Here is a 22,646-nt window from a genome sequence, read left to right as displayed (position 1 = left end):
CACGCCTTTAATCCCAGCACTTGGGAGGCAGAGGCAGGCGGATCTCTGTGAGTTCAAGACCAGCCTGGTCTACAGAGCTAGTTCCAGGACAGGAACTAAATTAAACAGAAATTAAAGTGTATCAAAATGCAGAGAGGGGTATCACATGGTCCCAGTTCCATCTATACATCTGTAACAAGATTCTTGTACCTGTGGGTCAGGTAGCATTATAGAAGATGTCACAGAAAACTTGAAAAAGTTGAAAGAACAGGAAGTTTGCTATGATATGGTATCTTCTAGAAAATTCAGAAAGGATACATCCATACAGTCTCACCAACATGATTGCCTAAAACAAGACCAAAGGACATGCTGTAATAGGGGAAGCTCAAAAAGTCTAAAACCTAGACAGCAAATTATATACAACAGGGGAATGCAAGCAAGAAAGAAATATTTTTCCCTAAGGAAGATTCCCCCAACTGACTAACCAATGCTGAGTAATCACTTGTGAGATCATACACATACAAATAACATATTGGTTTGTGTTTATATAATAAATAGGCCATGAATATGAAAGTGTGCAAGGGGAGTGCATGGAGGGTTGGAGATGAAAAAGGGAGTAAGAAAATGATGCAATTATATTAAAAAAATTTTAAATAAAACATAAAAATAAAATAAAAAAGATGAAAATCATTTTTGAGGTTACGACTTCCAATTCGGTATTTCAAAATTCAGTAGAGAGAATGTTTGTGGAAAAATCAAAAGGTAAGAAAAGTCAGTCAATCTTACATTATGTTACATGGTGAATGATTATGAACAATGCTTAGGAATCATTCACAATGACTTACCATATATGTGCATTTCTTCCATTCATGAACTCTTAGGTATTTCCAGGCTGTGGCTTTGCTATGACTTATTTCACTTGAATTTAGAACTTCACAATTCCATGTGGGTCAGTATGATTTCCACAGAATCAACACATACTGAAACTCGTATGACTATGGTTTTAAAGTTAGAGACTAATTTCTCCTCTCTCTCTCTCTCTCTCTCTCTCTCTCCCTCTCTCTCTCTCTCTCTCTCTCATGTGTGTGTGTGTTGCATGTGTGTGCACATATTGTGTAAGTATGAGCCCGAATCTGTAAACATGCTTGTGAAAATCGATAGATTACCTTCATGTATTCTTCTATGCCTCATTTCCTTAAGACAGCAGTTCATTACCACACACTACTCCACACACACCCATATACATAAAACTCGTAGGGCAGCAATCCCTTGATACTCCTATTATTTACCATCGTTAAAAAGAATGTAAGTAACATGACATCTTTGGTAAGAACACATAAACAAAAAAGACAAGCCCTGTATAGTAAATGAGTTATATGAAAAGCCTCTAATTTGTCAACTATTTTGTTTGATGTCTACAAAATTTCTCTTTGGACTAAAAATGTACCTGGATAGCTTACTTAAAGCTCCCTTTACATCCTTATTCCTTAGGGTATAGATGAAGGGGTTCAGAGTAGGAGTCACTACTCCATAGAAAAGAGCCATGAATTTGGGTTGGTCTTTTGTAATAGAGGAGGGTGGCTGAAGATACATGCTAATGGCTGGGCCATAGAATAAGAGAACTACTATGAGATGAGAGGAGCATGTCCCAAAGACCTTTTTCCTTCCTTCTGAAGATTTGGTTTTAAGCACAGCATGTCCAATACAAGCATAGGAGGCAAGAATTAAGCACAAGGGAACAGCTAAGATAAATATGCATACCACAGAGAGAGCAAGCTCATTAGTCTCTTTTTCACCACAGGCAGTTTTTATCAGAACTGGAATCTCACACACCAAGTGATCCAGTTTATTGTGTCCACACAGTGGCAATTGCAGTGTCACAGTGGCCTCTGAGACAGCATAGGTAATTCCTGTTAGCCACACGGTGGACACTAACAGGAGGCAGGTACGCTGATTCATGATAAGGGTGTAGTGCAGAGGTTTGCAGATGGCAACATAGCGGTCAAAGGACATAAGAGCCAGGAGGACACACTCTGTGCCCCCCATTATGTGGAAGAAATAAAGCTGTACTACACACCTCATGTAGCTGATGGTCTTTGTTGATCCTCCAAGGTTGGTTAGCATCTGAGGCACAATGCTTGTGGTGTAGCACATGTCCAGAAAGGAGAGGTTGGTGAGGAAGAAATACATGGGACTGTGGAGATGGGGGTCTAATATGGACACCAGAATGATGGCAATGTTTCCCAACATGGCCAGTGGATATGTTACCAGTAGAATGATGAAGAGAGGGAGTTCCAGCCAAGGACGGTCTGCAAAGCCAAGCAGAATGAATTCTTCTGGGTGACTTTTATTGATGATTGTCATTCTTTGCAGTCTGATTCACCTATGGTAAAGAAGTATCAAGAAAGTTAGTATTATAGGAATAGCAAAGACTCGTGATTTGTTGGTTGGGACTATCAAAGACAGGGTTGGTATTCTGTGGTTGAAATAACATGGCAGGAGTGCTTCACAGATAAATGAGTCAGAATAAATCATTCTGCCAAAGCAAGAGGATATAAGTTCTATCTCCAGTACTCAGGTAAAGTGCTGGCAATGGGAACAAATCAATATAATACAAGCTCAGCTTAAGAAAACATTGGTTATTTTTCTAGGGCTTGCTGGCTGGCTAGTGTAGCTGAATTCATAAGTTCCAAGCTTAGCTGAAGGCACAGTATCAAGACATAAAGTAGTAATCATATGTAGAAAAAACTTGAAATGGACTCTGGATTTTATATGTACAACACACCCACAGCATGCATAATGTCTGCATATCCACACAGTATACATATAGCTTCTACATGCACAAAAATAACATAATAATCTAAAAAACTTGTTATTTATCATCCATTTATTATACTAAATTTTAAAGGGAATTTCTGATTATCTGAAAGTACATGTGAAGTAAAACTGAGGAGCTAATTAAAACAGCAGTGCTAAAGGCATTATAGAAACATATGAACATGTCCAGAGATAGCCAGAGAATTTGAGAAGAAGAGCTCTGAGCTCTGACAATGAATGGTTGAACTCTCCTAAGCTGTTTGATCAAATCTTCTGTTTGAGGAATGAGGATATTTGATATTTAAACAAGCCTCTTTTGTGTAGTTGAGATTGAGTCAAACAGTTTAAGCACTGTTAATATTTATTCTTCATATTAGTACAGTTACCAACAGCCCCCTATTTTATTAACCAAATGAGTTAAGCCACAATTACAGTGTTATTATTTTTTGGTATTTATGTGTTTTGTTTTATAACTATTTAGTGAAAGTTTTAGATTCAATAATTCATGATCAATTATAGCTAATTTATCCATGTTGCAGAGATAATTTCTTTTTCATTTAAGTAATACCTTTTCCAATTATTTTATAAACCAACCAGTTTCCCCTTCCTCCTTTCTCCTGTCTTTTCCCATTTTCCATCTACCCCCCTCACCATGTACTTCTCCATCTCCATTCCAAAAGAGTCAGGCGTCCCAAGGACTTACACAAAGCTTGGCACATCAAGTTGAGGCAGGACTCAGCTTCTCCCCTTACATGGAGATGGGGGCAGGTAATACAGCACAAGTAACAGGTTACCAAAAGCCAGTTAACCATCAGGGAGAGGTCCTGCCCTCTCTGTTAGAAGCTTCACTAAGAGACCATCAGTTATTTGTTAGAGTATGTAGAGATACTTCTTTATCAATGAGCTCAATGCTTTTTTATAGTATAAAAATTTGGTCAGTTATCAGGGATGTATTACTTTCTGTTAGTCACACTGGTATTGTGAATATAGTTTCCAACTCCAGAAATGTTCTTCAGCAGGTATCTTACTTCAGATAAAGAGGCATTAAAATCCCAGCCATTTTATGTTTCCTGGATTTATTTCTTGCCTTTCTTTGCAGCTAAAGTAAATGGCAATACAATAAAATAGAGGAACAGAGTAAAACAATGCTTAAAAAATACAAATTTTATTTATTAGTGTTTCATAAAAAGTCATCCCTGAAAAAATAAAAATTCAAACATGGTGTTAACATTACATTCCACTGGCCAAATCTGAATTACTCTACAAATCAGCACCTTAAGAACAGACTAATTTGTTATAGTTAGAAGCAGATGCACAGCCCTCATTTCACTGAAGGCTCACCCACTTTGTGAGGTTTTATAAGGGGCCACCCAGACTAAGATATGAATCATGTTCTTTGACTATCCGCTATCCTAGGTAAGATGCCTTCATTAAAAACAGAAAGCAATAAAATAAAATAAAATAAAAAAATAAAAAAAAACAGAAAGCAAAAAACTTCCATGTAGTAAAATAATCATTCCAAAACTTCTGTTTTTCAACACAAAATAAAAAATATTTTGTATAAAGGCATGTTTCCCCTGTATAGATATTTGTGCAGCAGATGAGTGTTTGGTGCCCACAGAGACCAAAAGAGGGCAAAGGATTCCTGGAACTGGAATTAATGATGATTTTGAGCCTCCGCGTTAATGCTGGAAATAGAACCCAGCTCCTGTAGAAGAGCAGTCAACATTCGTAACTGCTGAGTCATCTATCCAGGCTCTTCAACAACTTCCTAGTGAGCGCTTGTCATAATCACTGTAGCAAGCTTTTTCAGCTCTTAAAATCCTTTAGCACCTGCTCTCAAATGCTATGGAACAGAAGATCTCATTTGTGTATTTTAACATACTTGTAGGAACTTGTTCTGTTAGTTTTCTAAGAACTCTGGATTAACCTAGACATCAAGAATTAACAGTGCCTAAAATAAAGTTGAATATCGGCAGATTATAAGTCAGCATTATAGACTTCACAGTAAATACCTGATACTAAGGGTATGGTGCATGTGGATGCTGCATACTTCTGATCTGACTATATTTAGAAAAGCACCTCTAATATCACAGATATTGTAGACTAGACTCTTATTTCATGTGAAAAAGTTGTAGAAGAAATATGAAATAAGAGTTTTGTATCATGATTGTAAAATAAGTATTTTCAAAAATGTAACATATGCACATTACTGAATACTGTTTATTTAACATGGCTATAGTCATAATTTTGAAAGATATGTGAACCATTAGTTTTACAAAGAGTAATTTTAGATTTGGTCTCTATAAATTCTTTCATAATTAAGTTAATCTAACACTCATTTTAATGTGTACTCTACCTTTCCCTTCCTATTTCTGCTGAAATGAATGAGACTTCCCTTCTAGTACATTTATCTTTATTCTTATGTCTGTGCACTTTTGGATTATTTTAGTTATTTTGGGAATATATTATGTACAGCTCTTGAATTCAATGACTTTGATTTTCTTTTTATCTTTTTCTTTATTCTTCTCTCATAAAATACATCTTGATGATGGTTTCCACTCCCTCCTCTCCTACCAGTCCACCCAACACATCTCTCTCCCCCAGATCAGCTGCTCCTTTGTTTTACCTTTAGAAAAGAGCAGGCCTTCCAGTGATACCAACCAAACATGACATTATAAGACTCAGTAAGACTCTAAGAGACATAAACCCTTATGCCAAGGATGGATGAGGTAACCCAGCATGAGGAAAAGGGTCTCAGTAGGAGACAAAAGGGTCAGAGACACCCCCACTTCCACTGTTAGGAGTCCAACAAAAAATGGATAAAACTAAAACAAACCATCCTGACACAACCGAGACCCAGAAAATCAAACATTGTATGTACTCATTTATAAGCAGATATTAACTCTTAAGTAAAGAATAAACATAATGCAATCCATAGACCCAGAGAAGTTAGATAAAGAGGAGAAGTCTGGGGTGTATCAAGGATCTCCCTGGGAAAAGTTCATTTGGATTTTGTGAGTGGACTGGGGCAGGTGGGGATGGAAACAGGAGAGAGATTTTTATTTTCTTATTCAGAGATTGATCACTATTTCAACTCACAGGGCTGTATACATCTAAGAGAGTTTAAAATCATTGATAAATTACAGGATGATTTTCTATTGCCATGCTGTCCATATTTCTGCTTGCATTTTCATATTAGCATAACATATTCATATTCAGTTTGATATTGCACAGAATTTCATTTATATTTACAGTTCTTTTGGGGTTTGGATGTTGCAAAAAAGCCATGTTTATTTTGAAAACACCCTTCATTAAAATCAGAGACTAAAGCATTGGATTAAACATGAAAAAAATTAATAGTGTTTGAACATGTTTTATGAGGTCAGATGACTGACGAATGCATTAATACTTCACTAAGGTAATCAGCATCCATAGTACTTATGAAAACTGAAGGGCTTCTAAGTTTGGTTTCAGTGATAGACTTAGAAAGAAATGAATTACAAATTAAAGTCTAGTTGTTCATAGAGCAACTGAAAGACATACACCAAAGCTTATATATGACTTTAGAATGAAGCTGTCACTTCTGTGTAGCAATTAGACACTGCAGCCCAATTTTCTACATTTCTTGGGAGAGCCTGCTTGTTAATACAAGTGTCTCTTTACTTACCGTATTTTGATGAGCACGCTTTATTTGCTAAAAAGTGATTATAAAGGAAGGTATTTGACTTTTTTCTTTTCAGAAGCAAAGATACTCTAATGAAGGTGGGAGTTTTGTTTCGGAACTCTCAGGTTTTCAGTTCATACAAAGGTGCCAAAGTGGAGAAAAAGTTCAAGTTAGAAAGACAATGAAAGAAAACACCAAGAAGGCTTTTAAGTTATCATCGTTCTTAGCTATTTCTGAGACTCTTGGGAATTGTTTCCATAGACAACTCATTTACTATTTTCCTGAGTGACTAGACAGAGACAGTTCCTTGGGAAAGAATTCTCTGAGGACACGCTTCACATGAACACAATTAGTTACCTCTTCCTGAGGCTTGGAGACAATCTGTCTCAGTGGGAATGCATTTTAAAAAGAGTTTCCATTTCCCAATGCACTGAATATGAGCTAAAATCTATACAATTAAAGATGAGCTTGTATGAATCAGGTTTTTTGGGGAATTAAGAATTTTTTGATATATCACCTTTAAAGATATCATATAACAATAAAGTATAATAAAAATGATGAGAATAATAAAAATAATATGTAATGAAAATACAGTATCCACTATGAGTATTCTGGAAATACTCAAAATCTTCTAAATATTTAATATTTTATCACAATAAAAAGGCAATGATGAGAAAGTAATGTGCCTATTGCTTACTGAGTAATACCTACTATATACTCTTACATTCACTTGTTACAATTTTCTCACATAGGCCATGCAGCAGTTTTAGATTTGTTCCTCATAGATTCATATACAACCAGTGTATCTAATTCTAATAACCATATTCACTCTGACCTTGCAGCAACATTAGGAAATCTGTGTTATTGGGAATATTTCAGTGTGTATTTTAAGCATTTAATAATCCAAATGTACATTAATTAGAGAAGTAAATTCAAACACTTTGAAAAACAGGTACAAGTAGAGGTGTTTCTCTTTTCCCACCAATTCCATAATCCTTCTAAACAAAGTTACTGATATCTGAGTACCACTTTTTTGCTGCACTTGTGCTGGGTGTTTATGTTCTTTTTCTCTGTCCTCCAACCCTCTGGTATTTCTTCCATGGCTGTCTCTTACGGATGTTAAGAGAAAGAGTAGACACTGAGATGACAGCTGGTTTGGAGTACTGGGTAGTCTCTTGGGCAGCCCTGATTAGCGGCTCAAAGGAAGCTTTTCATTCGTGGTGTGGGGTTGTTTAGATAGTATGTGATTCTTATAGGGAGAATTTTCAACCTAGAAAGAAAGATTTCATTTAAACCACATATGTATACAAACACACACACACACACACACACACACACACACACACACACACAAACTTTAGGTATACAAGGAAACTATATGTTGTACTAGAACCAAGCCAACTTCCTGGGGCTTGTGAGGTCATCAATTTTGGAGGAGAATCTACAACTGCCACATTTTTAAACTAGCACCGTCTTTAATTACATTATAATTTATATATAATTTACATTATATGTACTTTATATATGCCTGTGCTGGCTAATTTTATGTCAACTGTATAAAAGCTAGAGTCATCTGAGAGAAGGGAACCTCAACTGAGAAAATACCTCCTGGAGGCCATAGCTCACTGTGGGTGGTACAATCCCTGGGCTGGTGGTTCTGGGTTCTATAAGAAAGCAGACTGAGCAGGTGATGATGAGCAAGCCAGTAAGCAGCACCCTCTATGGTCTCTGCATCAGCTCCTGCCTCCAGATTTCTGACCTGTTTGAGTTCTTGCCATGGTTTCCTTCAAAGATGGACTACAATATGAAAGTATAAGCCAAATAAACCATTTTTTATCAACTTGTTTCTGGCCATGGTGTTTCATCATAGCAATAGTAGCCCTAACTAAGACAATGCACGTATCTTTGTTGTGAGAGGGGACGTCATCTTCTAGAATTACTTCCAACTGTCATGAGGGTGATGTCCTTTTGATGGAATCCTGTGAAAGTAAGATGATAATTAGGTTCCAAGATTTCTGTCTGGTATCTCTGGGTATTTGGTAGGATTTTTCTGAGGCTCCTATTTGGAGTTCCAGCCAGAATATTGTAAAAAGGGCACCATATCAGCAAACCAAGTTGGAACAATCTTGAGCAGCTGGTACTTAAAACAGGTCTTATAGTAGTGCTGTCAGCATCATGACGTCATATCAACCAGGTGGAGTTGTTTTGGGGCCCGATCTTCTTCCTGGAAACTTCAAAGATCACTGCAGGAAAATTCATTGTTCATTGTGGAAAACTTAAACATTACTTATATAGACATACGCACATATATATATACATATATGTAATATATTCAATGAAAGGTACAATAGAGACAAAAATAGGTATAAAGAAAAATATTTTTTTCTAAATTATTTTTTCTTTCTGTCCCATATCATGACTCCTGACATGAGACAGAAACTCTGAATTCTTATTTTAACAGCATGCTTGGATTTAAAGAAGGACAGAGACAGTGTCTAACTCCAAAGACAGCTTTGATTTTTAAGTGAATCATGATTAATATTTTAGTTTATGTTTTTGAGATTCTCACCCTCAAATGACATGTCCTCATTAGTCATAGTTCTTTTTGCTTGGTGATCATATCTGGATAATTGTCTTTTCCTCTTTAGGCATTTAGATGTCCAGGGTCTCTTGGCCTTTTGAAGATGAGTATTTTCCTTCAAAGATAAGAACAGAATCCTGCCCCAACCCTACTGACCACCTCTATGGTTGTCACCAATGAGCTGTCCTTTCTCTTTCAAGAGGTTTCTCCTTTTCAAGCCAAATCTTTATTAATTTTGATGATACCCATAGTTTTTCTTCTCCTGTGGAAACAAAAGCAAAACCTCTTCTTCAATGTAGCACATCTTCTTTCATTATTTGCAGATGATATGATAGTGTACATAAGTGACCCTAAAAACTCTACCAAAGACCTCCTACAGCTGAAAAATACTGAAAAATACCTTCAGTGATGTGGCAGGATACAAGATCAGTTCAAAAAAAATCAGTAGCCCTCCTATACACAAAGGATAGAGAAGCAGAGAGGGAAATCAGAGAAACTTCACCTTTCACGATAGCCACAAATAGCATAAAGTATCTTGGGGGTAAAACTAACCAAGGAAGTGAAAGATCTATTTGATAAGAACTTTAAGGCTTTGAAGAAAGAAATTTAAAAGAACACCAGAAAATGGAAGGATCCCCCATGCTCTTGGATTGTTAGGATCAACATACTAAGAATGGCAATTCTACCAAGGGTAATCTATAAATTCAATGCAATCCCCATCAAAATTCCAACAAAATTCTTTACAGACCTTGAAAGAACAATAATCAACTTTATATAGCGAAAACAATGCTATACAATAAAGGATCTTCTGGAGGCATTACCATCCCTGACTTCAAACTCTATTACAGAGCTACAGTAATGAAAACAGGTTGGTATTGGCATAAAAACAGAGACGTTGACCAATGGAATTGAACGGAAGACCTGGATATTAATCCACAAACCTATGAACACATGATTTTTGACAAAGAAGCTAAAATTATAGAAAGGAAGAGAGCATCTTTAACAAATGGTGCTGGCATAACTGGATGTCAACTTGTAGAAGAATGAAAATAGATTCATATCTATCACCATGCACAAAACTCAAGTCCAAATGGATTAAAGAACTCAATATAAATCCAACCACACTGAACCTGATAAAAGAGAAAGTGAGAAATAGCCTGCAATACATGGGCACAGGAGATCACTTCCTACATATAACCTCAGTAGCACAGACAATAAGAGCAACAATGAATAATTGGGGCCTCCTGAAACTGAGAAGCTTCTGTAAAGCAAAGGACACAGTCATTAAGACAAAAGACAACCTACTTAATGGGAGCATATCTTCACCAATCCCACATCAGACAAAGGTCTGATCTGAAAAAATATAAAGAACCCAAGAAACTAGATATTAAAATTCTAAATAACCCAATTAAAAATGGGGTACTGAACTGAACAGAGAATTCTCAACAGAAGAATTTCAAATGGCCATAAGATCCTTAAGGACATGCTCATCTTTTTTAGCTATCAGGGAAATGTAAATCAAAACAACTTTGAGATACTATCTTACACCTGTCAGAATGGCTAAAATAAAAAAAAACACCAATGATAGCCTATGCTGGAGAGGCTGTGGAGTAAGGGGAACACTCATCCATTGCTGGTGGGAATTCAAATTTGTGCAACCACTTTGGAAATCAGTGTGGTGGTTTCTCAGAAAATTGGGAGTCAACCTACCTCAGGATCCAGCAATACCACTCTTGGGAATATACCCAAGAGTTGCCCAATCATACTACAAAAGCATTTGTTCAACTATGTTCATAGCAGCATTATTGGTAATAGCCAGAACCTGGAAACAACCTAGATGCCCCTCAATGGAAGAATAGATAAATAAAGTGTGACACATCTACACATTAGAGTACTGTTCAGTGGTAAAAAAACAATGACATCTTGTATTTTGCATGCAAATGGATGGAAATAGAAAACACTATCCTGAGTGAGATAAACCAGACCCCAAAAGTGGTATGTACTCACTCATTCTTGGATTCTACACATAAGCAAAGGATATTGAACCTATAGTTTACGATCCTAGAGAAGCTAAGTAATAAGGTGAACCCACAGAAAACCATATATAGATCCTCCTGGAAACTGGAAGCAGACCAGATCTCCAGGAAAAAGTTGGAGCATGGGGATGGGGGTAAGGTTGGGAAAGAGAAGAGGGGGAGAGTAAAGGGAGAAGAGGAGTGTTGGGAGAGCTTGGGGGAGTGGGATGATTGAGATGGAGGAAGGATGGATATGGGAGCAGGGAAGAAGCTATCTTAATTAACGGAGCCATTTTTGGGTTGGCAAGAGGCTTGGCTCTAGAGGGGTTCTCAGGTGTCCACGGAGATGTCCCCAGCTAGGACCCTGGGCATTGGAGGAGAGGGTGCCTGAACTGGCCTTGTCCTGTAGTCAGACTGATGACTATCTTGAATATCACCATATAACCTTCATCCAGCAATGGATGGAGATAGAAACAGAGACCCACGATGGAGTACTGGACTGAGCTCCCAAAGTCCAGTTGAAGACCAGAAGGAGGGAGAATATGAGCAAGAAAGTCAGGACCACGAGGGGTTGGTCCACCCACTGAGACAGTGTGCCTGAGCTAATGGGAGCTCACCAAATCCAGCTGGACTGGGACTGAATGAGCATGGGATCAAACTGGACCCTCTGAATGTGGCTGATAATTGGGGCAGATTGAGAAGTCAATGATAATGGCACTGGGATTTGTCTCTACTGCATGTACTGGCTTTTTGGGATTCTATTATATTTGGATGTATACCTTCCTAAGCCTGGATGTAGTGGGGAGGGCCTTGGACTTCCCACAGGGCAGGGTACCCTGCCCTCTCTTAGGACTGGAGGGGGCGGGTAAGTGGGACAGTGAGAGGGAAGTGAGAGGGAAGTGAGAGGAGGGGAGCAAGTGGAAATTTTGAATGATATTATTTATAAAGTAATAAAAAATAATCTACTGATAAAAAGACTGTATCATTTTTAAAAGTGCCATATTCTTTCTTAAGGATATAGTAAGAAGAAAAAAATAATAAATGGATGTGTCACCATAACCATATAAAGCTTGCATAACACAATCCATGGTATTAGCAAAAAAGTCACTAAAAGTTTTAATGTTAATGTTGTCTGCCATATTGTTTTATTAATTACCTGTTATGAGATCTGGTAAATTGTTTTAGGTGTAATAATATTTATTGTCCAGTAGGTGTTGTGTTTGCAGAGTCACAACTAACAAGGATTCAGCCAGTGGCGACACGAAAGCTCTTCAGCCGCTTTAGATTACCACTTTGGTGCTGGGTCAATACTGAGAAATATGCTTTGCCTGACAAATTAAAAGCAATTAAATCAATTCAATACACAGAGCAAAAAACCCAGAACTCACAGGCAGGGAGCACAAACCAGAAGCTGTGCAAGAGACTTCAAGCAGCAAGGAACACAGCAATGAGGGCAGGGGGCACACGTGAACTAGGAAATTTCCAAGTCCCCACATGCAGTTAGCACCACTGTGGCAGGGGTTCTACAAAAAAAAATAATAATAATAATAAAATAAAATAAAAGCCACTTAGGTAAAAGCAAGCCAAGCAGGCAGGGTTGGGAGACTTTCTGGGCTGTGGATCAGGTAGGCCCTCAGGCCATCCCTGGGTAGGTGTGGAGTCTGAATCCACATGAAGCGCCATATGAAGAAGGACGCTTAAAAGAAATCCCACACTAGCTCAGAACTGAGAACAATAGAGGGTCATTATTTAGGGGTAGACTCACAGATCAATATCCTCTGCTGGAATGGAGAACAGCAACCGAATCCCGCAGCCATAAAAGAGGCCAGAAGTGCTTTACATCAGTATAAACCCTATAACAGGCCACGCCCAAGTGGGAGGGTAATTTAAGGCTACTGGCTGTAGGAATTCCTACAGCAAGGTGATGTCAGGTTGAATAATTTTTCTTGTATTTTAATATTTTGATATTATTATATCTAATATTATTTATTTGATAAATAAAGTTGGCCTGAAGATCAGAGTGCAAAGCTAAACCACTAGAGACCCGGGAGTGATAGCACACACCTTTAATCCCAGGTTTGGGAGACAGAGGCAGACAGATTTCTGTAAATTCAAAATTACATTGGGCTATGCAAGATTGAACCAGAAACAGACCCAGGTGGGGTGGCTCATACCTATAATCCTAACGTTTGGGCATCGCACATCTTTAATCCCAGTGCTTGTGATCTCATCCCTTTTATCCCAGCACTAGTGAAATGGAGACAGGCGTGAAATGGCTGGTTGGAGGGAGGAATATGAAGGGAAAGAGACAGGAACTCGTCGGAATGTGGGGTCTGAGATTTGGTGGAGACACAGCACAATCTAGGCAGTCTGAGGATTGCCCTTTGGTCTGAGCATTGGTAGAGGTAAAAGGTCTTTCTAGTGACTTACTGCTCTGTTTCTCTGATCATAAGCATTAATCCCTGTATCTGTCTCTGGGTTTTTATTATTCATGCTACAGAGGTTGTTCCCCTGGAACCAGTAAAGGACATACCCAGATATCAAATTCTCAGCACAAAGCAGATTTATTGCCATGGGGAGGAAAGGCAGTGACGGTGGCAGTAGGGAGACAGTAGTAGCAGCAAACAAGTACAACAAGAGAACAAGAGCAAGAGAATCAAGATAGAGTGTTTCTGTAGGACTGGGTTATTAGTGGGAAAGGACAGGAGTCTGTGCTAGGGGGAGTTGGTAAATCCTGATTGGACATACTAGCCAAATATTGAATTTTGATTGTTGAAACTTGGTGTTTCATCTCAGAAATGATTCAGTGGCCAAATATGGGAATAGATCTTAGGAGCTAGTTTTAGAAATTTAATGGTTTTAGCAAGAGAGAAGAAAAGTCTACAATATCTGTCATGCTTATGCCTATGTTTGCCATGCTCAGGCTTGCTAGAACCCCTTCAACTTCCTCATCTAAAGCTATTAGTGAGAATGATTATGAGTGATGGTGATGTTGGCACATGATAGGAGTTACCATGATTATTTAACAGTTCAGGATCCTTGGTTATCTAACTGATGCATGATTTATTTCCTAAATATTCTTCTAAGGTACTTACTTCTAAGTCAATTTCTACCATTCTCTTTTTATTTAGGTTCTCCTAATTGCAGGAATTTAGCTAAAGATGTAGGTGAAGTTAAATAACTTTGGCTGTGATACTAAGTTAAGTGTAATAGGAGAAAGGAGAATGAACTAAATAAATAGGAAACACAATATAAAATTTTGATAACCAGGTATTAGGGTGACAACCAAGTTTTATGGAATGGTTATATCTTTTTTCAGGGCTGTCCAGATAAAGGACATTTGTACCTGAAGGAAGACTGGTTAAGCATTTATCCACTTACAATCATCTTCAGTTGAGGATTTCCCTTGGGTTATTAAGACTCAATGTTTCTGGGAAACTATTGTTCATATGCAAAATGGTCTCTCATGGTTTGAGGCCTCAAGACAGAGAGAGGAGTATATACTAGAATTCTAAAGTGGACGACTGTCAGATTGTGTGCAATGAACATGAGTTCACGGAGGACTCAGTAGTTTGATGAAATAAGACCAATGCTCAAGTGACAAGCTACATCTGAAACAGAGACATCAATTTTAAGAGAAATATACAAATGCTGTCTTTTTAATTTGTGTTCATATGGATCAGAAGGTCACCATGTGTTTATTTGAACTCTGTGTATAAAGCTGAAAAAAGTAAAAGAGGTGAGTTGAAATAACAATCAAGAGATAATTATTATTTTCTGGAAAATGGAAATCTGAACAAGAATAGACAAAGAGAATTATTAAATTTTGTATAATGAAAACCAGTTAAGTGAAGACTGTCTCCTAATGAAAAACAGTGTATAAACAGTTGATCCTGGGAAAATATATTTCCTGAAATGATCAGTAATTAATTAGAAGATGGGAGGTAGAATGTAGATAAACTGATATATAGAATCCAAGAAATGCAGACATAGAGACACTGCTACTCAAGCGAGGAAACAGACAGAATCTGTAGTCAGTTACTATAAACAGTTTGATAAAACTCAAAGGACAGAATGAGACTGTAGATACGGATACAGGAAGCAAAATTCCTCAAAACAACAATTAGCCTTCTGTGACTGTGTTATACTCATATTCACAGGGAAAGTGCAAATACATCACCACAGTTAAAAAATTATAGAGACTATAAAGGGTAAATGACACTGAAAAGATAACATTACAGAAACAGTATATGAATGTTCTAGAATCCATGAAAGACTAAAAACTATGAATAAAGTAAACAAAACATGGTAAAATTTGCATTATGCATCTAAGTGCTCTGAAAAAAAAAACTTTTCCTGGGAGCAATCCACACTTTAACATTTTTAATTATAATAAATACTGACTGTGAAACATTCAGCCAAATCTGCTTCAATATGTCTTTCCCAAAGCAAAGCCCAATTGCATATATGACATTAAATTATTTGTACTTATTTGGTTTTTACTTACATAAAATGTTTTAATACTAATTGCAAGATTTTTGTTTATCCAGTTCACTTTATTATTCTTCATCATCACCCCTTAAATATGTGAATATCCTAATACCAAAATTTAGGAATTAAAATTTTAGAGTCAAATTTACCACAAAATGGAGAATGAGGAATTCTTGTATGAAAGACCAAGTGTTAATCTTTACTGGATGAAAAGGACATTGCATAGAGATGTGTATGATCACATTAACTCAGAAGTTACTTGGGGGAGTTGAGTTATTATTTTAAGGGTTTTGTTTTTTTTCCCCATGAAGATAGATAAAGCAGAAGATCAAATCCACTCACAAGATCACACAGCATAAAGACAAAGTTTAAAAGACAAAGTGAAAAGGAGGACTGAAAAAGATGAAGGGGGTGTGAGAAGAAGCCAAAAAGAAAGAAATGAAAAATACAGAGTAGGGATAGAAACCAGAAGAAAATAGATAAATTAAGATGCACAAAATACAAGAGAAAGTAAAAGATAATAAGCATTGCATAGTAATGTACATTCAGTAAATGTAGCAAATGCTGTCTTCGGTAACAGATAAGCAGCGTATTTAATATTTAGCAAAGTGGTTTTACTAGAAAGTAAGTATATTTTGCCCAGTTTACCTTGAAGAGCTACAGATATAAAGCATCAAAGATAAAAAGAATGTATGGAGCCGGGCGATGGTGGCGCACGCCTTTAATCCCAGCACTTGGGAGGCAGAGGCAGGCGGATCTCTGGGAGTTCGAGGCCAGCCTGGTCTACAAGAGCTAGTTCCGGGACGGGCACCAAAGCTACAGAGAAACCCTGTCTCGAAAAAAAGAATGTATGGCAGATATCAAGTATTAAACTACTCACTCAATCTATTATTTCTCCCCTAAGCATTACAGGCTAACTTCATATTCTTAAGTAAGAAGGAGTCAAACAATTTGCACTGACTTGCTTACTGCTTGTAAGGATCTTCACAAGCTTTTGAACAACCATTTTGGTGTCATCTCCTGACGAGGTGATTGTCCAGAAAGCATGGCCACAGTTTGTAATAACAGCCATGGCAATTTCATCCTCCGTGGCTTCTCAGACAGGCCATATTTAGAGAAGGTACTTTTTGGGGTCATTTTGATCTTTTACTGTTTGACTCTTGCTGGAAATACAATCATAATTCTCATTTCCTTGAAGGATCCAAAGCTTCAAATCCCCATGTATTTCTTCCTTTCCAATCTTTCCTTATTAGATATTTGTTTCACCAGCAGTTGTGTTCCTCAGATGTTGGTTAATTTGGGAGGTCCAAATAAGATTATCACCTATCATGGCTGCGCCACTCAGCTCTACATCTTCCTGTGGCTTGGTGCCACCGAATGTGTTCTTCTTGTTGTCATGGCTGTGGACCGCTATGTAGCAGTGTGTCATCCCCTAAGATATACAACTGTCATGCACCCCAAAGTCTGTGTGCAACTGGCTGTCCTTGCTTGGGGTGCTGGCCTGATTCAGTCTCTGATCCAGTCTTCTGCTACCCTCAGATTGCCCTTTTGCTCCCACCGGGTGGTAGATGACATTGTATGTGAAGTTCCAGCCCTGATTCAGCTCTCCAGTGCAGATACTACCTACAATGAAGTGCAGATGTCCATAGCCAGTGTTATTCTCCTAGTGCTACCTTTGGTCATCATCCTTTCCTCCTATGCTGCTATTGTGAAGTCTGTGCTGAAGATGAAATCAATGGCAGGGCAGAAAAAAGCATTTGGCACATGTACTTCTCACCTCCTTGTTGTCTCCCTCTTCTATGGTACCGTCACAGGTGTCTATCTTCAACCTAAGACTCACTATGCTCATGAACGGGGCAAGTTTCTCACCCTTTTCTACACTGTAATAACTCCGACTCTTAACCCCCTCATCTATACACTAAGGAACAAGGAGGTAAAGGGAGCAGTGGTAAGATTGGGGTGGAGAATTTGGAGTTCTCACAGATAACTAAAGAAGCTAACATATGTTTCTGATTCTTTACTTGAAAAGACAGAACAATCATAGATCAAAACCTTAAGGTAGCTTACCTCCAATATTAAGAATAACTTCATTTTATTTGGGGTGTGGTGTTAACTTTATTCATCAGTTATTGGTTAGACAGACCTGCAATTTCTTCAAAGTGCTTATTCAGGCACAACATGACAGATACATTATTTTAATAGTCATTTTCTTGAACAATATAATACAGATTTGTAAGATTTGTGATTTGTGAGAAAGAACCACAATACTTACAAAATAAAATACCAATAGTATGTTTCATACATCTCAACTCTTCCTATTTACTTCATTTGAAAACCAGAGTATTCTACAAATAAATCAAATACTTTCTTTGAACTACACCACAGGCATCTTTTTATTTACTTTAAAAAAGCATTAAAGATTTATTTTTATGTATGTGAATGAATTTACGTGAGTGTATACCCTGTGTGTACAGGTGTCTATGGATGCCAGAAGAGAATGTTGAATTCCCTGAGCCTGGAATTACAAGATCACATGGGTGCTAGAAACTGAACTCGGATCCGTCAAAGAACAGCAAGTACTCTAGACCACTGGACATCTCTTCAGCTCCTTCTATATATTTTAAGAAATCTCACTAAGTTGCCCAAACAGGCCTTGAATTTGCTATCCTGCACCAGCCTCTCAGGCAGCTGGAGGTCAAATGCCTGTGCTAATAGGAGAAGATATGTGTGTGAAACTCTGTACATTGAATTGATGATCTGTATTCTGAGTTACTTCTACCTCATTATCACTGTTTTACATATTGTACACCTGTAACTACTCAATCCAAAAGCGTTGGCCAAGGTTAACCAGGCCCAACATGGATTCCTTGTGCTGTTCCTCTAAGATTCATTAGTTTGAATTCACATTCCTTAGTTTGAATTTGGTATCTTGTGACCCCAGTTTTGGGATTAGAGTTAGACTTTTTTCCTCCATTGTAAATTTCATATTTTAATAAAATGGGTGTATTATCCAATTTTTATTTTCTATGTTACAGATATTTATGAGCTACATATGTAGTGGGAATGACAAACAAAATGCAAAAACATCAATGATACAGAGATTGTCATCTTCAAAAGGCAATAAAAGACATTAAACAAAAATCATCCTATTTAATAATGTTTGGGTGGGGAAGCCTTGTTTACTAATACTAAATGAAGCTTGACTTTTATTGTCATCCTCCAACAAAGATCTATGTTGCTCTTTTGTTACTGTTCATATCTGCTAGTTCAGTTTAAGTAAAATCATGACTAAACTGAATATTCTCTTATCCAGAGTGTTGACACTTGCCCTATTCTCAAATGCACTAGTCATGAAATATGTGCAGACGTACCTTGAGTAGCCACTGACTCCGTGATTTTCCAAATGACCTGCACCAATTTAAGGCGTAAATATTTTATATTAAATATTTTGAACTTGGATTATTATTTGTAAACTACAACCAAGCTGGCCACAAGAGGAATTATGTGAATATACCATAATTATTTTTTTACTTTGGCAAATATTTAATCAATCATTTAAATAATGGTTTTATGACTTTCCTAAAATCCATTACAGTTCAGTGGATTTTGAAATTTGTAATTCTATGCCTTTATCTCAGGTTTGAATTGATGAGGGAAATACACAACAGTAACTTCACAACCAAATCTTTAAGTTTTTAGTATATAGCAATTATGTTTTCTGTAATTCTCACCAAAAAATATTGTTTTATTTTTTAAATTGTTTTTGAGAATTTTATACATGAGTATTGGACTTACATTATTTTCACCCTTCCTTTACCCCTCCAGCTCCTTCCATGTTATCCCCAACTGTCTCAAATGTATTATTTCTTCTATTTAAATTACATATATGTGTGCATATAATATATATATGTAATTTATAATTGTGTTCATTTATATCAACATCTGAAATGAACATATGCAAAAGAAAACAGTTTTGCTCATATGTATGTGTTTGTGGCTGACTGCTTATGACTGGGAAATCTGCTAGTGGTCTCATCCCTAGAAAAGGCTGATTATTCCTTTCCCAGCATCCATTAATTGCATGTAGCTCTTTATCTATGGATGGGACCGTGTTTAATAATGTTGCTAAGTCTGAAGGCAGCTTACCTTAGTGGTTCCTTACATCATGTTCAATATGCTTAAAATACAAATTGGAAAAGGATAGTGCCAGGTAACTTAGAATGGAAATAGATGATTTAAGAGCCCTCTAAGGCATAAATTTTAATTTAAAAATATACTAATCCTAGGCATATACTCAAAGGACTTGAATCCTACCACCATGATACTTGTACATTCATATTTATAATAGGGTGGAAATAGGGTCAAAATGGAATCAGTTTAAGTATCCAGCAAGAGATAATGGATAAGGAAAATGTAATACATATATCTTATAAAATTTTATTCAGCTACAAAGAAAAACAAAATTCTAAAATTTGTATAAATGGATGAATACAGAAATTATTATATTAAACAAGATAATTGAGACTTAGAAAAATAAATATTTCATTTTTGCCCTCATGTGTGAGTTCTAGCTTTTAATGTTTTGCAGGTGTATACATGTGTATGGGTGTTGGTATAGGTCATGAAACAAGAAAGAGGACTACAGGAATGGAAAGAAAAGATTTTTGAGGAAGTGGAAAAGTGCAGTGGGACACATGTGAGATAAAGGGAGAGAGAGCGAAATGGCAGAAAGGGAACAAGGGGAGCTGACAAAGCTGTTTGCATATTTGGATATACTGTCGGCAGAGATGGAGATTGCAGATATTTTTCATCTATACTGTGTCTTTCCTCTATACGTCTTTTGTTGAGCTTTAGTGAAAAGTTTTAAATTACAGCAAAGTTCAGTATATCATTATTATTGTAATATTTACTGGTGTATTATGAAAGAATAGCCAAATGAAAGCTACAAGAAAGGTCAGGCTTTGGAGAGTGGGTATTGTGTATTTTGTGCCTCTCTGATCACATCCATCCTCCCAGAATTCTGACATGTGTACAAAACAAGAAATTAATAAAATTAATTAGAATTTTGGCAGACATACCCAGTCTACTTTTCAATTCCAATGAAAATTGCAAACATTTATCATGAGTTTCCTTCTATTGAGCATTCTCACACTGAAGCTATGTAGAGGAACTCACCTGAGCTCATCCCATTGCCATAATTTCTGATGTGAGCAAAGGGGTTTCCTTGTGAATTACAAAAGACACTCCTATTACTAGGTATATTCCAAAAGTTTTATGAGCTCTCTGCCAAGAATTAGGGGCAAAGGTTAATTATATTTCTTTTTTTTTTTTTTTTTTGGTTTTTCGAGACAGGGCTTCTCTATGGCTTTGGAGCCTGTCCTGGAACTAGCTCTGTAGACCAGGCTGGTCTCGAACTCACAGAGATCCACCTGCCTCTGCCTCCTGAGTGCTGGGATTAAAGGCGTGCGCCACCACCGCCCGGCATAAATTATATTTCTTATGTCATAGGTTATGCTCTAGTCTCTGACTAGATCACTTAAAATGAAAGCGTCTAGCAGTTACAGATACTAGGACTTTACTAGAGTTCTGTTTGTGTCATAAACATTCAAAAGTCAAACTGCATGTTGCACTCTTCCAAGATAAAACTACATATAATGTCAAGCATCCATTTGACCAGATTTACCAAAACAAGAGCAGCCTCAGTGAACCTGAGTCAATATCAGCTCCTTTTACACTGTTCGTAGACATTGGTACAGTTGATATCTCTTGTTACGTAACTCCTATCCTTATTTCTCTACTCTCCCTTTTTATATATTTACATCCAAGCTTTCCAATCTTCAGCAGAAATTTAGAGTTCAGGTTTAGCAACTGCAGGCCAGCAAGTGCTTTCTGAGTCCACTCCATCTAGAGAGACATTGACTGCACATTAACAGTGCTAGAAGACTCTCCTGACAACTGGGTGGTGGCATAGAATTTCTTCACTAATCCACTGTGCCATTCATGGTGAAGGCATGTTCTGAAAATGAAGATCTGAAAAATTCAGACACTAAAGAAGAGAAAGTATTCTTTTTCTGATACTTAAGTATAAAATCACAGTCCCTCAATTACTGATTACATAAAAACAAAACTGAAGTAATGTGGGCAAGAATACAGGGCATATACCAACGGACATGCCAAACCAAAAAAGGCAAAGCCCATGAGGTCTCAACGCTACACAAAGAACTATAGGCAACTAGAAAACCTAGGAGCTGTAGAAATTGTTTCCCCAGGGAAGAGCATACCAATTTGTTGTCCAGTGCCAATCAGTAAAACAAAACAAAACAGAACACACATAGGTAGCATTATATGTACCCAACAGATTATATTTAGAAATGTATATGCATATGCATATGTGCATCCAATAACAATTAGTGAAAGAAAAGACCAAGAATTTGAAGGAGAGCAGGAAGGAGTGTATGGGATGGCTTGGAAGGAGGAAAAAGAAGAAAAATTGTTGTAATTACATTGTAATCTCAAAACTAAAATTTAAAAAGTATAGAGAGTAAAGAACAGTCATTATACTAACATTCCACATCCTTAATAGTACAACTGTAGACTCGCGAGCATCCTTCTCCTACTGGTTTTCTATAGTCTCTCAAAAACGAGGAATCTATCTATTGGGGATGCCTTCTTTACCACTTCATTATGAGAGCTGGTTATGGCATAAAGTTAGCCCTTCATGCTTACCTGTTCCTATTATGGTTTCTCTTTTAAAATGTCCCAAAGAAAAATAAACAATTAATGGATTTGATGCAACTGGAAAACAATGGATGAATAATTTGTCATTGCACTTTCTTTTTTATTTTTATTATTTTTATTTTTTGCTTTATAAATAATACCATTCAAAATTTCCACCTCTTCCCCTCCTCCCATTTCACTCCCACTCTCCCATTCACCCTCCCTCTCCCCTCCAGTTCTAAGAGAGGGCGGGGTACCCTGCCCTGTGGGAAGTCCAAGGCCCTCTGTGGGAATGATTTCTTATTAATAAAGAAACTGCCTAGGCCCATTTCATAGGCCAACCCTTAGGTAGGCGGAGAAAACAGAACAGGATGCTGGG

At 37.2% G+C, this 22,646-nt stretch overlaps 2 protein-coding genes across 2 annotated transcripts; one reads left to right on the top strand and one right to left on the bottom strand.

Moving 5' to 3' along the window:
* Positions 1–1,374: 1,374 nt before the first annotated feature.
* On the bottom strand, positions 1,375–2,343 carry LOC101995469 (olfactory receptor 2B11-like). The gene has a single exon (XM_005360498.2). The coding sequence runs from the start codon at positions 2,341–2,343 to the stop codon at positions 1,375–1,377; it is 969 nt and encodes a 322-aa protein (XP_005360555.1).
* Positions 2,344–16,595: 14,252 nt separating this feature from the next.
* Positions 16,596–17,537, top strand: LOC101995177 (olfactory receptor 2H2-like). Its single transcript, XM_005360497.1, has one exon. The coding sequence runs from the start codon at positions 16,596–16,598 to the stop codon at positions 17,535–17,537; it is 942 nt and encodes a 313-aa protein (XP_005360554.1).
* Positions 17,538–22,646: the final 5,109 nt, after the last annotated feature.

Source organism: Microtus ochrogaster, linkage group LG2 (assembly GCF_000317375.1).
Source record: "Microtus ochrogaster isolate Prairie Vole_2 linkage group LG2, MicOch1.0, whole genome shotgun sequence".
NCBI classification, from domain to species: Eukaryota; Metazoa; Chordata; class Mammalia; order Rodentia; family Cricetidae; genus Microtus; species Microtus ochrogaster.
The sequence above is the reverse complement of the archived record's forward strand: the minus strand, read 5'-3'. Positions and strand labels throughout refer to the sequence as shown.

Coding starts and splice junctions, on each gene's coding strand:
- LOC101995469 (XM_005360498.2), bottom strand. CDS start 2,343: ATGACAATCATCAATAAAAGTCACCCAGAAGAATTCATTCTGCTTGGC.
- LOC101995177 (XM_005360497.1), top strand. CDS start 16,596: ATGGCCACAGTTTGTAATAACAGCCATGGCAATTTCATCCTCCGTGGC.